Consider the following 16,983-nt stretch of genomic DNA (forward strand, 5'->3'; position numbering starts at 1 on the left):
CAGGTGGCTTGCTAACATAGCTAGAAAATGATCATTGACACCCAGGAACAGCTGACGCGTGGACTGACAAAACCTTCCGCCACGAAGCTCCTCGGCCCTTGGCCTAGTTTTTTTTCGCTGATTAATTGCAGCAAATAAATGTATCACGTTTGACCAAATTACCAAATTAGCTAAATTGTCTAGTTAGCCAGCTGGATAGCTAACCTAGCTACATCTTTCAGACTCAGTTCATTACTCGTATAATCTGGTTAGGAAGTTAGCTAACGCTAGATAATTTTTTTTATTTTATTTTACCTTTATTTAACCAGGCAAGTCAGTTAAGAACAAATTCTTATTTTCAATGACGGCCTGGGAACAGTGGGTTAACTGCCTGTTCAGGGGCAGAACGACAGATTTGTACCTTGTCAGCTCGGGGGTTTGAACTCGCAACCTTCCGGTTACTAGTCCAACACTCTAACCGCTACCCTGCCGCCCCGTTAGTTCACTGTTAACGTTAGTTCACTGTATGTTTTATCATATAACTAAAGTTATATATATATATATATATATATATATATAAAAGTGATGCCCCGCTAACATCACATATGAAATGTGAAACCATCTTGATTGACAAACTGTCTATAAAGCGAACCAAGTCTATGTTAATTTACTTAGATGTCCAGCAGCTAGCTAGCAGGTTAGATAACTAGTTTGCTAGCTACTAATGCTAACTCACTGGGCTCCAGCAGATCAGAGGATCGGTGTCCGGATCCTCAATAAGAGTCCAAAGTTTCATAAGAAATGCAGGTACGTTACTGCCACTGACCACGACCCCACCAGACCCACCACCGTGGAACTCCATATCAACGAAAAATAATAACTTCAGAAGTTGATCAACTTCAAAAAATAGCACAAGGGAAAGAAGTCCAGTGCTCTTGACAGTTCAATATTTGCTGTAACAATTCTATAATTCCGTTTGGCAATGACGCAGAATTCGCCTAAATGATTTTTTTTCTAAAACGAGTGAATATATGACTTATAATTGAGAAACTATTATGAACGGAAATTTCCATCAACAAGACACAGCTACAAAGTGCGTAGAAAAAGGCCATTGCACAGGCGCATGGTGGTCGCCATTTTGTGACGTCATCAAGGGAAAGAACAATATTAATATACCCACAAGTCACAACTAAAATGTCATGAATTAAATGCCAAAATATTATATAGTTAACTTATAGTATTTATAAAATAATATAACACAAGATGCAACGATAAAATATAAAATACACCAAAACTATTTTAAAAATGTTTTACTTTGACCTAAATTAACAATTTGCAACGTATTGAGGCTGAATCACTTTAGGTATCAAATTATGTTATGTACAAAAAAAAATCATATCATCTATATTTTTATAATCGTTATAGGAAACCGCAGTTTTAAAACAGACGTTCAACTTTCAACTTTGACCTCTTACCGGAGTCCCACATGGTCGGCTGTTGATGTTAAAGAAGCATGCGTACGGTGAATCTTGAATCACAGAAAAACGGCACCATGAGTAAAGCTAAGGAAAAGAGTGCGAAGAAAAGAGTTGTTGAAGAGGACGATGACCAGGTACGAAAGTATTTTGAAATGTATATGCGGTAAAAGGGTAACGTTAGCTAAAACATGTCATTCGGAGCTAACCAGCTAGCTAGGCTAACACGTTGGCTATGCAGGAAAATATGTATGTGCAGACGAACACTGCCGTTGTTTTTCTAACTAACTTTTATGTGTTAATCACAGCCCCCTGATGTATTTGGTAATAAAATAAGTACGGATGTTTTTGTATAAATAGTAACTAGCTAATTGTCTGTCTCACCTTGATCAGCTAGCAAGCATCCCTGTGCTATTGCCAATGTATCACTTCGGTCAGGTAACTAACTAGCTAACGTTCGAAGATTCTATATTCATTTTGTGTCCGTTAAAGTGCTTACTCATTCATGTTTCGCCCATCAAATCTGTATGTGTTTGTTTTTCTCTCTCAGATATTTCAGCTTCCCATATTTGGCAAAGATGAGAAGAAGGCTGGGGAGGAGGACGATGCAGACCTCTCAGATAGCGAGGAGAGTGTGTTCTCTGGACTGGAAGACTCTGGGAGTGACAGCCACGATGAAGAAGAGGATGCTGAAGAAGGGGATGATGAAGAAGATGATGATGCTGTAATTCTTGATGAGATTCTGACGAAGAGTAGAGGTGTTGAAACAGCTACTGAACCGCCTGCAACGGATAAGAATACACCTACGGTGAATATGGGAGTCTTATTTCTTTTACAGAAGCAATATAGTAGGGTCCAGAGTTTTTCCTGCCCACGTGACCTCGCCAGGAAAAACATTAGGCTAGTTAAAGGCAGTTTGATTGAGTGCAAACGTTTTGACCTAAAGGTCTTGACTTTATCAGACCTTGCACTCAATAAACTGTGATAGCATTCAACAGTGTGCAGGAATCTATTTAATTTTGTGACTTTACTTTTTGTACCTTGGCTGCTCAGGACTCAACAAGGTGACATATTTGTGTGCTTGCAAAATACATCTACACTGAACAAAAATATAAACACAACAAGTGTTGGTCCCATGTTTCATGAGCTGAAATAAAAGATCCCAGAAATTTTACATATGCATGAAAAGCTTCTCTTAAATATTGTGCTCAAATTTGTTTACATCTCAGTGAGCATTTCTCCTTTGCCAAGATAATCCATCCACCTGACTGGTGTGGCATATCAAGAAGCTGATTAAACAGTGTGATCATTACACAGGTCAAAAGGCCACTCTAAAATGTGCTGTTTTGTCACACAACAATGCCGCAGGTGTCTCAAGTTTTGAGGGAACGTGCATTTGGCATGCTGACTGCAGGAATGTCCCATAGAGCTTTTGCTTGTGAATTTAATGTTAATTTCTCTACCATAAGCCACCTCCAATGTCGTTTTAGAGAATTTGGCAGTATATCCACAGACCATGTGTAATCACGCCAGCCCAGGACCTCCAAATCAGTCTTCTTCACCTGCGGGATTGTCTGAGACCAGCCACCCGGACAGCTGATCAAACTGTGGGTTTGTACAACCCAAGAGTTTCTGCACAAACTGTCAGAAACCATCTCAGGGAAGCTCAAATGCTCACCGTCGATGGCCGCTGGCACGCTGGAGAAGTGGGCTGGTTTCAACTGTACCGGGCAGATGGCAGACAGTGTGTATGGTGGGTGAGCGAGTGGTTTGCTGTGGTCGACGTTGTGAACAGTGCGCCATGGTGGGGTTATGGTATGGGCAGGCATAAACTACGGACAACAAACACAGTTGCATTTTTATCAATGGATATTTGAATGCACAGAAATACCGTGATGAGATCCTGAGGCCCATTGTGCCATTTATCCGCCACCATCACATGTTTCAGCATGATAATGCACGGCCCCGTGTTGCAAGAATCTGTACACAATTCCTAGAAGCTGAAAATGTCCCACTTCTTCCATGGCCTGCATTCTGACTAGGCATGTTTGGGATGCTCTGGATCGACGTGTACGACAGCATGTTCCAGTTCCCGCCAATATCCAGCAGTTTCGCACAGCCATTGAGGAGCAGTGGGACACCATTCCACAGACAACAATCAACATCTTGGTCAACTCTGTGAAGGAGATGTTGTGCTGCATGAGGCAAATGGTGGTCACACCAGATACTGACTGATTTTCTTATATTTGACCCTACTTTTTTATTTATTTAAGGTATCTCTGACCAACCAATGCATATCTCTATTCCCAGTCATGAAATCCATAGATTAGGGGCTAAGGAATTTATTTAAATCGACTGATTTCTTTACATGAACTAACCTGGTAAAATCTTTGAAATTGTTCTATGTTGTGTTTTTATTTTTGTTCAGTGTATACTTTCTTTATTACAGCAGTAAATGGCTATTCATTAATTGCAGTGTTGGTGGATGGGTGAAGTGAGTTGTGTGATTACAAGCTGGGTAATGTCAGACTGCTGGTTTGCAAATTTGTTTTCTCTCCGAGTGCTCAGAGCACAATGGACATTCTGGCCGAAATGGTGGATTTCGGAGTGTTTTGATTTCTCCAATGTAAGGAAGAAGCACTATACAGTATGCTACTTCCTTATATCAGCTTTTCGTAAAGTATGAGTCGTGGACATGTCAGAGTAATATTGTTTTGTTGGAAATCCGTCGGGGTCTTAACTCACTGTTGAGAGTTAAAATAGTAGAATACACAAGGTGCAATATAGTAATGTGGTTCTTTATCAGCAGTTTTTCTTCTGTCAGTCGTTGATAGTCCCTCAATTAGCCATATCAGCCAAACATTTTAGATTGGTAAGTTAGGCTTGCCAGCTATCTAAACTTGCCAGTTGTCTAAACTGACCTGGTCCATGTCCAGGGGCCCTGACTTCCAGGGGGCCCCCCATTTGATTTTGTTAGTCACTCTCACTCAGATATCATATTAACATGGCAGAAGTTATAGAATTGCAGGAAAATAGCTTGAAAACCGGAAAGATTTCTCTCCACCCCATGGCAAGATGTGTAGGATTGCAGGAAATGTACTGTAAAATTGAGAGATGTTCTCCACCCTAATACTTGAGTTATCAAGGAATGGTAGCCATTTCGTGTGACATTTTCCACCCAGGCATACATATCTTTGTCTGATAAATGTGTGTGGATATCAAATGCTAGAAATACATTCAGAAAATTTTGACCCACAGTCAACCACCCTCGGGTTACTACAGAAACATAATATCCAGTGACATGTACCCGCAGGGGAGGGGACGTGTGTCACTTAATTTTGAGCTGACAGACGATCTGCTGCAGAAGTAGAGCTCGTCATATGCTCTACTGACATCCCTGAGAATTTTTATTTGCCAGGTATAACGATATGAAAAATCTAAATGACCTTATATTTGTTAATAGATATTTTTAAAGTGTTATTTATAACACATTATGCTAGATGGATGGGGGCAATCTGTCTTAAAGCTAAAACATTTACCTTCGTCTTGAGTTCCACTCTTCAAGGTAAATTTGGGTGACTCCAATGTTTTTATTTTCAGTTAAAAATGTCGGCAGGAACACGCAGGACAATTCAGGGAGTGGTTTCGATCCTATTTCAGAGACTTCTGTGTATAGTGACACTGACGTTGCACCCTTGCAGGCTCTCTCTGAATGGGGGCGAGAAGAGTGGAGGACTGGGGTCAAAGGCCATGGGAGCAATAAAGGCTTGCAGCTGAGAAGCATGGTGATGAAACACCATATCTGGACAGAAATGGCACCGTGTGGAGGTCAGAGGTGTGCAGCAGCAGAGGACTGTCTACATCAACCAGATATTACAAAGCAGTTGAAGAATTTGTTTCTGACCTTAGAGATGATTGACGATTGCGCTTGAAACAAACGGAAGCTAAATAAAGAATACATGAACTGAATAAGTGCCATCCCTGAAAAAAAATCTACATCTACATTTTATTTAACTAGGCAAGTCCGTCAAGAACATTGTTATTTACAATGACAGCCTATTGGTCTTTTGATTATAGCAGGATTGTTCATAAATGAGACTCAAACTTCCCTCTGGTCAGAAGCTGACGGCTGACCAGTGTTTACTGCAACTATGTCCTGGAAAGATTCCAACACATTATGAAATACATGAGGTTTGACAACAGAGCAACGAGGCATGAACAAATTGCAGCAGACAAGCTTGCCCCTTTCATGGATATCTAGAGCATGTTTGTAGCCCAGCTACCAAAAATATCTTATTCCTTACACAGATCTGTGTGGATAAGCAGCTCTTTATTTTCTGAGGTTGATATAGTTTCCGACAAAGCATCCAATTGAAGCCTGACAAATGTGATAAAGATCTGGTGGAACTGCGACCGAGATCAGCTTCCCCAGGCCTGAGCTACCCTCAAAGTAGAGGCATACCTCGGCAAACCACATGGAAAGACACACATTTGCTCTAAGTAAGTTTTCAAGGGCTTGTGGCTCCTTGGCGCAAAAGTGAAATATCACCACAGAGAACTATACATCTGTACCATTATCTGAAAAGCTTAACTTCTTGATGCACCCATCCCGTTAGAGGGATCATTTTCGTCAACCACCGCTGAATTGCAGAGCGCCAAATTAAATTACAAAAAATGTAATTTTCATGAAATCACAAGTGCAATATAGCAAAACACAGCTTAGCTTGTTGTTAATGTCAGATTTCAAAAAAGCTTTTCGGCGAAAGCATACCAAGCGTTTATGTAAGGACATCTCTCTCAGTAGACAAAATATTACAAACTGCTAGCAGCCAAGTAGATTGGTCACGAAAGTCAGAAAAGCAATAAATTAAATCGCTTACCTTTTGATCTTCAGCTGTTTGCACTCACGAGACTCCCAGTTACACAATGCATGTTCCTTTTGTTCCATAAAGATTATTTTTATATCCATTTGGTTGGCGCGTTATGTTCAGAAATCCACAGTCACGACATCGCAGACAAATTCCAAATAGTATCCGTAATGTTCGTAGAAACATTTCAAATGTTTTTTTTATAATCAATCCTCAGGTTGTTTTTACAATATATATAATCGATAATATATCAACCGGGAACTTGGCTTCTTCAATAGGAGAGAGAATGGCTGCTCCAAGCTGTTGTGCATACAAAACGCTGCTGGCACCCAGCCATACAATGACGCGATGTGATCTTTCTTGCTCATTTTTCAAAATAAAAGCTTGAAACTATGTCTAAAGACTGTTCACACCATGGGGAAGCCATAGGAAAGGGAATCTGGTTGATATCCCATTAAATCAAATCAAATGTATTTATATAGCCCTTCGTACATCAGCTGATATCTCAAAGTGCTGTACAGAAACCCAGCCTAAAACCCCAAACAGCAAGCAATGCAGGTGTAGAAGCACGGTGGTTAGGAAAAACTCCCTAGAAAGGCCAAAACCTAGGAAGAAACCTAGAGAGGAACCAGGCTATGAGGGGTGGCCAGTCCTCTTCTGGCTGTACCAGGTGGAGTTTATAACAGAACATGGCCAAGATGTTCAAATGTTCATAAATGACCAGCATGGTCTAATAATAATAATAATAATAATAATAATAATAATAATAATAATAATAATAATTAATAATAATAATCACAGTAGTTGTCGAGGATGCAACAGGTCAGCACATCAGGAGTAAATGTCAGTTGGCTTTTCATAGCCGATCATTAAGAGTATCTATACCACTCCTGCTCTCTCTAGAGAGTTGAAAACAGCAGGTCTGGGACAGGTAGCACGTCCGGTGAACAGGTCAGGGTTCCATAGCCGCAGGCAGAACAGTTGAAACTGGAGCAGCATCACGGCCAGGTGGACTGAGGACTGCAAGGAGTCATCTTGCCAGGTAGTCCTGAGGCATGGTCCTAGGGCTCAGGTCCTCCTCAGAGAGAGAGAGAGCATACTTAAATTCACCCAGGACACCGGATAAGACAGGAGACGTACTCAAGATATAACAAACTGACCCTAGCCCCCCGACACACAAACCACTGCAGCATAAATACTGGAGGCTGAGACAGGAGGGGTCAGGATACACTGTGGCCCCATCCGATGATACCCCCGGACAGGGCCAAACAGGAAGGATATAACCCCACCCACTTTGCCAAAGCACACCACTAGAGGGATATCTTCAACCACCAACTTACCATCCTGAGACAAGGCCGAGTATAGCCCACATAGATCTCTGCCACGGTACAACCCAAAGGGGGGCACAACCCAGACAGGAAGATCACGTCAGTGACTCAACCCACTCAAGTGACGCACCCCTCCTAGGGACGGCATGGAAGAGCACCAGTAAGCCAGTGACTCAGCCCCTGTAATAGGGTTAGAGGCAGAGAATCCCAGTGGAGAGGGGGGAACCGGCCAGGCAGAGACAGCAAGGACGGTTCGTTGCTCCAGAGTCTTTCCGTTCACCTTCACACTCCTGGACCAGACTACACTCAATCATATGACCCACTGAAGAGATGAGTCTTCAATAAAGACTTAAAGGTTGTGACCGAGTTTGCGTCTCTCACATGAGTAGGCAGACCATTCCATAAAAATGGAGCTCTATAGGAGAAAGCCCTGCCTCCATCTGTTTGCTTAGAAATTCTAGGGACAATTAGGAGGCCTGCGTCTTGTGACCGTAGCGTACGTGTAGGTATGTATGGCAGGACCAAATCAGAGCGATAGGTAATGTAATGCTTTGTAGGTTAGCAGTAAACCTTAAAATCAGCCCTTGCCTTGACAGGAAGCCAGTGTAGGGAGGCTAGCACTGGAGTAATATGATCAAAACATTTTTGGTTCTAGTCAGGATTCTAGCAGCCGTATTTAGCACTAACTGAAGTTTATTTAGTGTTTTATCCGGGTAGCCGGAAAGTAGAGCATTGCAGTAGTCTAACCTAGAAGTAACAAAAGCATGGATGAATTTTTCTGCATCCTTTTTAGACGGAAAGTTTCTGATTTTTGCAATGTTACGTAGATGGAAAAAAGCTGTCCTTGAAACAGTCGTGATGTGTTCGTCAAAAGAGAGATCAGGGTCCAGAGTAACGCCGAGGTCCTTCAGTTTTATTTGAGACGACTGTACAACCATTAAGATTAGTTGTCAGATTCAACAGAAGATCTCTTTGTTTCTTGGGACCTAGAACCAGCATCTCTGTTTTGTCCAAGTTTAAAAGTAGAAAGTTTGCAGCCATCCACTTCTTTTTGTCTGAAAACACAGGCTTCTAGCGAGGGCAATTTTGGGGCTTCACCATGTTTCATTGAAATGTACAGCTGTGTATCATCCTCATAGTTGTGAAATTTAACATTATGTTTTTGAATGACATCCACAAGAGTTAAAATATATAGTGAAAACAATAGTGGTCCTAAAACGGAACCTTGAGGAACACCGAAATTTACAGTTGATTTGTCAGAGGACAAACCATTCAGAGACAAACATATCTTTCCGACAGATAAGATCTAAACCAGGCCAGAACTTGTCCGTGTAGACCAATTTGGGTTTCCAATCTCTCCAAAAGAATGTGGTGATCGACGGTATCAAAAGCAGCACTAAGGTCTAGGAGCACGAGGACAGATGCAGAGCCTTGGTCTGATGCCATTTAAAGGTCATTTACCACCTTCACAAGTGCAGTCTCAGTGCTATGATGGGGTCTAAAACGAGACTGAAGCATTTCGTATACATTGTTTGTGTTCAGGAAGGCAGTGAGTTGCTGCGCAAGCAGGTGTTCACATACTTTTGGTCATGTAATGTGTATGTGTACAGATCTACCTACCTACCGTGGGGCAAAACAGTATTTAGTCAGCCACCAATTGTGCAAGTTCTCCCACTTAAAAATATGAGAGGCCTGTAATTTTAATCAGGTACACTTCAACTATGACAGACAAAATGAGAGAGAGAAAATCTCATTGTAGTATTTTTTAATGAATTTTTTTTGTCTTTTTTTGCAAATTATGGTGGAAAATAAGTATTTGGTCAACTACAAACAAGCAAGATTTCTGGCTCTCACAGACCTGTAACTTCTTCTTTAAGAGGCTCCTCTGTCCTCCACTCGTTACCTGTACTAATGGCACCTGTTTGAACTTGTTATCAGTATAAAAGACACCTGTCCACAACCTCAAACAGTCACATTCCAAACTCTACTATGGCCAAGACCAAAGAGCTGTCAAAGGACACCAGAAACAAAATTGTAGACCTGCACCAGGCTGGGAAGACTGAATCTGCAATAGGTAAGCAGCTTGGTTTGAAGAAATCAACTGTGGGAGCAATTATTAGTAAATGGAAGACATACAAGACCACTGATAATATCCCTCAATCTGGGGCTCCACGCAAGATCTCACCCCGTGGTGTCAAAATGATCACAAGAACGGTGTGCAAAAATCCCAGAACCACACGGGGGGACCTAGTGAATGACCTGCAGAGAGCTGGGACCAAAGTAACAAAGCCTACCATCAGTAACACACTACGCCGCCAGGGACTCAAATCCTGCAGTGCCAGACGTGTCCCCCTGCTTAAGCCAGTACATGTCCAGGCCCGTCTGAAGTTTGCTAGAGAGCATTTGGATGATCCAGAAGAAGATTGGGAGAATGTCATATGGTCAGATGAAACCAAAATATAACTTTTTGGTAAAAACTCAACTCGTCGTGTTTGGAGGACAAAGAATGCTGAGTTGCATCCAAAGAACACCATACCTACTGTGAAGCATGCGAGTGGAAACATCATGCTTTGGGGCTGTTTTTCTGCAAAGGGGCCCAGGACGACTGATCCGTGTAAAGGAAAGAATGAATGGGGCCATGTTCGTGAGATTTTGAGTGAAAACCTCCTTCCATCAGCAAGGGCATTGAAGATGAAACGTTGCTGGGTCTTTCAGCATGACAATGATCCCAAACACACCGCCTGGGCAACAAAGGAGTGGCTTCGTAAGAAGCATTTCAAGGTCCTGGAGTGGCCTAGCCAGTCTCCAGATCTGAACCCCATAGAAAATCTTTGGAGGGAGTTGAAAATCCGTGTTGCCCGGCAACAGCCCCAAAACATCACTGCTCTAGGGAAGATCTGCATGGAGGAATGGGCCAAAATACCAGCAACAGTGTGTGAAAACCTTGTGTTTTACCTTGTATTGAGAAACGTTTCTTATTGACCAAATACTTATTTTCCACCATACTTAACAAATAAATTCATTAAAACTCCTACAATGTGATTTTCAGGATTTTTTATGTTGTCTGTCATAGTTAAAGTGTACCTATGATGAAAATTACAGCCCTCTCTCTCTTCCCCCCCCCCCCCCCCCCCCCCCACACACACACACATACACACACATACAGTGGGGCAAAAAGAGAGAGAGAGGTGAGGATCTTCAGAATTTATACATTCCTGTTAAAAAAAATGTATCAACTTTATTTTACCAAAATGTGATTAATGTATTTTACTTTGGCTATTTGAAGTAGAATCCATTTTCTTGTCTTAATAAATAACTTGTGCTCTTGCAATAAAATCTAATTATTTTTTTCAAAGCTTTTCATGATCATCAACTCACACATTTGTCTACAACTCTAGATTAGTCTAGATAATAATATCCATCATCCTGTTATGCGCTGGATGAAAGATCTCAGTTTGTGTGGATTTAATAGATATTACTCTTTACTTCCCCGTAGTGGAAGTTATCTTTATTACATTCTTTGGAATCAGGAACAGGCAAGTGTCTTTTGGTCTCTATTCTCTTGCCAGTCTATAGTTAAGCCTGCCATAGTACCATCAACCCTCCTTCTGACTCCCATCTTCAAATGCAGAAAGTCCTCTGTCAGAAGTTTGTTTTGCAAATTGAGATGTAGCCACTCCAGCTATGAGAGGGGAAATGGATAGGATTAATAGGTAGGTGGCAGGTGTCTGGTACTTCCTGGGATAGTTGCTATATTTATCAGCCAACGTTAAGCTCATTGTTCTGTCTGGTGGTGTGTTCAAAAATCTCCAACTGTCATGCAAACGGCTGGGAATGACATTGTATTACGTCAGCTTATCCTCCCCAACACCTTCATTGTATTACGGCAGCTTATCCTCCCCAACACCTTCATTGTATTACGTCAACTTATCCTCTCCAACACCTTCATTGTATTACGTCAGCTTATCCTCCCCAACACCTTCATTGTATTACGTCAGCTTATCCTCCCCAACACCTTCATTGTATTACGTCAGCTAATCCTCCCCAACACCATTGTATTACGGCAGCTTATCCTCTCCAACACCTTCATTGTATTACGGCAGCTAATCCTCCCCAACACCTTCATTGTATTACGTCAGCTTATCCTCCCCAACACCTTCATTGTATTACGTCAGCTAATCCTCCCCAACACCTTCATTGTATTACGTCAGCTTATCCTCTCCAACACCTTCATTGTATTACGGCAGCTTATCCTCTCCAACACCTTCATTGTATTACGGCAGCTTATCCTCTCCAACACCTTCATTGTATTACGTCAGCTTATCCTCCCCAACACCTTCATTGTATTACGTCAGCTAATCCTCCCCAACACCTTCATTGTATTACGTCAGCTTATCTTCCCCAACACCTTCATTGTATTACGTCAGCTAATCCTCTCCAACACCTTCATTGTATTACGTCAGCTAATCCTCCCCAACACCTTCATTGTATTACGGCAGCTTATCCTCCCCAACACCTTCATTGTCTCTTAATTGTAGAATTGAGACGGGTCACAGTTATGTTTATTGTCCCCCCGCGATGAAATCCGGGAGGGGACTGGATCTGTCTCCGTTCATTCTTCAGTCTCCGACAGCACTGGCCTGGTTTTGACAACTTTGGTGAATGATGCATCTTTCCATAGAGATCAATTACACTGATTGGCGAGCTGGTGGCGCTATGATGCATCTTTCCATAGAGATCAATTACACTGATTGGCGAGCTGGTGGCGCTATGATGCATCTTTCCATAGAGATCAATTACACTGATTGGCGAGCTGGTGGCGCTATGATGCATCTTTCCATAGAGATCAATTACACTGATTGGCGAGCTGGTGGCGCTATGATGCATCTTTCCATAGAGATCAATTACACTGATTGGCGTGCTGGTGGCGCTATGATGCATCTTTCCATAGAGATCAATTACACTGATTGGCGAGCTGGTGGCGCTATGATGCATCTTTCCATAGAGATCAATTACACTGATTGGCGAGCTGGTGGCGCTATGATGCATCTTTCCATAGAGATCAATTACACTGATTGGCGAGCTGGTGGCGCTATGATGCATCTTTCCATAGAGATCAATTACACTGATTGGCGTGCTGGTGGCGCTATGATGCATCTTTCCATAGAGATCAATTACACTGATTGGCGAGCTGGTGGCGCTATGATGCATCTTTCCATAGAGATCAATTACACTGATTGGCGAGCTGGTGGCGCTATAACAAGAGTTTGTATTTTCAAACTTTGAAAGGTCATGTCCCTCACCCCATTTGACCTAAAGTCATGAAATTCGGGACATAGGTCCCTCTCCTCACAAGGAACAAATTTGCCTCCGGGACTCATAAGGTCTGCTATGATGGATTTTCCACCATTTTAGAATTTTGTGAGAAACCCAACGCTACTCTACTGGCACCGACTGACTGATCTGCACGAAACTTGATGTGGAATTTTGGTTCAAAGTTGTCAGACTCGTACCTAAAACAACATGGCTACTGTTGATCAATAAGTATTCACGTAGGTGTGGTCTGGCAAATCAATCACACGAAGATATTAGTATTTGAACAATTTTGTTGCAAACGCTGTCGAGACTTAACATATGCAAGAGCATTCATATCAACCACATGGTGGCGCTATAATGGGTGGATGTTTATATATCTTGCTCCGTTTGCCTCAGTGCTGAAATTTTGCACACATGCTCAGGGATATGAGTCTAACCCACGGCGATATCTGACACCACTGGCTCAATTTTGACAACTTGGGTGAATGGTACATCTTGCAAAAGAGAGCCTTCATTTTACAAAATAACAATGATTGGTACGAGGGGCCTTGCATCATTCATCAGGGACAACATGTTTACTGTTGTCTTTTATTTCATTACTGCCATGTGGATTTTAGCATCACTCAATTCAAACACTGGTCTTGGCTGTTTTTAAGTGTGCAGTCCTTCAAGTAAGTTTGGCAATGCCAAGAGATGCAAACAAAGGACAAAGTTTAAGCAAAAAAATAATTGTATTATGTTATTGCAAAGGCAATTTTGCGTATTTGAAACCTTGAAATCATCATGTGCTGTTGTCTGGTAGCGGGAGGCACATCTGTTCCCCACTGCAGCCTTCTAATCCATCCAGACTCATTGTTTTTTCTCTTTTCTCCTCCCTGTTCTTGTGAATAAAGAATCTGGGCCTTCAACACACCAGGCAGAAGTTAATGTGGCTGCTGGAGGCTTTATGGTCCCTGGGAGAGTCCCCTGGTGCAACGGCCGGCTGCGGCCAGCTCACTTCGATCGGGCCAGCCAGCTCTGCCGTTGGCCGGCCAGCCGATCCGCGCTCTCGGCGTGTGAGTGGGTGGGAGATGCCGATTAGAGCGGGGGAGGAAGGGGTAGACTTTGACTGGGGGGGGCTCATCTTACAGTAACCAGGAAGGCTTTGCTCCTAATGCACCCACGCAGGAGCTCTGGTCTTCAGACGTGTCTGGGCCACTTCCACCGTGGGTTACACATGTCTCCTCCATCCACCAGCCGTTAAAGTTTTGGAGAGGTGGAGGAATGTGAGGACATGGGTCAAAATGATGGTGGACATGGGGGAATGGTATCCCAGACAACAAGACAAAGTGCATCCCCTTTGTTTACTCGATTTTAGTCCCTTAAAACACTTAACTCCCACCCCGCTAATACAACTCCCACCCCCGCTAATACAACTCCCACCCCCGCTAATACAACTCCCACCCCCGCTAATACAACTCCCACCCCCGCTAATACAACTCCCACCCCCGCTAATACAACTCACACCCCCGCTAATACAATACAATACAATACAATAATTTTTCCCTGGGCCCTGTGTGAGGGTTGTGTAGCAGAGTTCACCCCAGGATGACCCCTCTCTCTAGATGGAGGTGCTGTAGCAGGCCAAACCAGGGACCGGGAGCCTAAGTGGGCTTATCGTTTGGGTTTTGCTCCCAATTAAGTGGAAGTGTGAATGCAACGTGAAGTCCTTCTGATGGATCCATTCAGGCTTCACCCTGTAACTCAAAGGATGCAGCATGGTATTGGGGAACCTGGGGCCTGCTTGCGTCCGCTTTGGAGCATTAAAAACAAGTTGTTGGCCAATGTGTGGAGAGTGTGTGTGTTTGAACCACTGTGTGTGTGCTCGGAACCAAAAGGCCTGCAGGCGGTTCAAGCCAGAAATGATTCATTTCACAGATTTTGTACATTACCAGCTATAACCCTGGTAATGGATGTATATTTGGCTCTATACGCCAATATATTTTGAGTATCAAGACGTTCATTTGAATGTCCCTACTAAGAGCATTAATTATGGGGAAAAATAATGGCCTTAGCAAATGGCTTCTCCTAAATGACTCTGTGCAGTGCCTTCTAGTCCTCAGCCTCTCTCTCTCTCTCTCTCCTGACTGACTCTGTGCAGTGTCTTCCCAGCCTCTCTCCTGACTGAGTCTGTGCAGTGCCTTCCAGTCCTCAGCCTCTCTCTCTCTCTCTCTCCTGACTGACTCTGTGCAGTGTCTTCCCAGCCTCTCTCCTGACTGACTCTGTGCAGTGTCTTCCAGTCCTCAGCCTCTCTCTCTCTCTCTCTCTCTCTCTCTCTCTCTCTCTCTCTCTCTCTCGACACTCTGTACAGTGCCTTCCAGTCCCCAGCCTCTCTCTCTCTCTCTCGACTGACTCTGTACAGTGCCTTCCAGTCCCCAGCCTCTCTCTCTCTCTCTCTCGACTGACTCTGTACAGTGCCTTCCAGTCCCCAGCCTCTCTCTCTCTCTCCTGACTGACTCTGTGCAGTGCCTTCCCGTCCTCAGCCTCTCTCCGGACTGACTCTGTGCAGTGCCTTCCCAGCCTCTCTCCTGACTGACTCTGTGCAGTGCCTTCCCAGCCTCTCTCCTGACTGACTCTGTGCAGTGCCTTCCCATCCTCAGCCTCTCTCTCTCCTGACTGACTCTGTGCAGTGCCTTTCCAGCTTCTCTCTCTCTCTCCTGACTGACTCTGTGCAGTGCCTTTCCAGCCTCTCTCTCTCTCTCTCTCCTGACTGACTGTGCAGTGCCTTTCCAGCCTCTCTCTCTCTCCTGACTGACTCTGTGCAGTGCCTTTCCAGCCTCTCTCTCTCTCTCCTGACTGACTCTGTGCAGTGCCTTTCCAGCCTCTCTCTCTCTCTCTCCTGACTGAGTCTGTGCAGTGCCTTTCCAGCCTCTCTCTCTCTCTCTCTCTCCTGACTGACTCTGTGCAGTGCCTTCCCAGCCTCTCTCTCTCTCTCCTGACTGACTCTGTGCAGTGCCTTCCCGTCCACAGCATCTATCTCTCTCTCCTGACTGACTCTGTGCAGTGCCTTCCCGTCCACAGCCTCTCTCTGACATTTTATCCTCGACGGCGGTTGTGGTCACATGGGCTCCGGGCCAAGCTCAGCTGGAAGTCCAGCCCACTGCGTGTTTTCAAGCTGTATGATCCACTCTGCAAGCCCTTCTCTTTTGGCTGATCTGTTGCACATCATCTGGACAAGTCGTCTGTCGTGGTCTCACTCTCTCCCTCCACCCCTGCCCCGCAATCTCCTCATCCCTGTAACAGTAAACAGATTAGCTTGGCCATCCTCCAGCAGACTTGTAGCGTAGCCAGGAAGACCCACTCTTCTATCTGGTCTGCTATTTTACAAGCGTTGGCTTCTGTGTTGTGAAGTAAACAAGGTTCTCTCTTGGCTTTATTAAACAGCCTCCTACTCAAACCCCACTTTACCTTGTTTGTTCAGTTCAAGAGGAGGCCACAGCAGAGCGAAACTCAGGTCTGACTGAAATCCCCTGGGCGTAAAAATGCATTTAGTATTAAAGCTGGGCCCAGGCAGCTCTGTCTTGATGGGGATTTAACTAGGCATCAGGGAGGAAGTGTTTCACTTAGAGCTGCAGGCCAAAAGATACCGGGACCCATAGGAGGCATAAATCATAGCAGGTTACTCACCTGCCTGTCACTGCCTCTAGGGAAATGAGACTGCAACCTCAAAGAACTTATCTCTCTCCCTCCCTCTATACCTCTATCTCCTTGTCTCAAAGCAGTTCATTCCCCCTTCCTCCCTCTGTGCATCCACCCCCTCTTTCCTCCATGCATCCATCCCCCCCCCCCCCCCCCCCCCTCCTCCATGCATCCATCCCGCCCTCCCTTACATCCCTCTATCCCTTCATTCCTGTTAAGAGAGCCTTTGACGGCTCTGCGTCTGTGTGACTGATGGCTCACAGTAAAGCACGTCTAGTGGTGGGTCCTTGGATCCTTTCATCCTCGCTGGCCTTCCACTCACACAGGATGTGCCTTTCT

The 16,983-nt window shown here is 44.0% G+C and overlaps 2 protein-coding genes across 6 annotated transcripts in view; one reads left to right on the forward strand and one right to left on the reverse strand.

The window, feature by feature from the left end:
• The window catches only part of hsf1a (heat shock transcription factor 1a), a 31,566-nt gene extending 29,475 nt beyond the window's left edge, over positions 1-2,091 (reverse strand). For 2 of the 4 annotated variants that reach the window (XM_021570534.2, XM_021570533.2), the window contains exon 1: positions 716-1,133. In XM_021570534.2, coding sequence (XP_021426209.2) covers positions 716-841 — 126 coding nt within the window. In that variant the 5' untranslated portion in view covers positions 842-1,133. 4 annotated transcript variants of the gene reach the window in all.
• Positions 1,426-16,983, forward strand: part of LOC110496665 (ribosome biogenesis protein bop1) — a 95,004-nt gene continuing 79,446 nt past the window's right edge. For both annotated transcript variants that reach the window (XM_036953457.1, XM_036953458.1), the window contains exons 1-2: positions 1,426-1,591; positions 2,005-2,262. In XM_036953457.1, the coding sequence (XP_036809352.1) occupies positions 1,493-1,591; positions 2,005-2,262 (357 nt within the window). In that variant the 5' untranslated portion in view covers positions 1,426-1,492. The remainder of the gene's footprint in view (positions 1,592-2,004; positions 2,263-16,983) is intronic.

This window comes from Oncorhynchus mykiss, chromosome 18 (assembly GCF_013265735.2).
Source record: "Oncorhynchus mykiss isolate Arlee chromosome 18, USDA_OmykA_1.1, whole genome shotgun sequence".
NCBI lineage: Eukaryota > Metazoa > Chordata > Actinopteri > Salmoniformes > Salmonidae > Oncorhynchus > Oncorhynchus mykiss.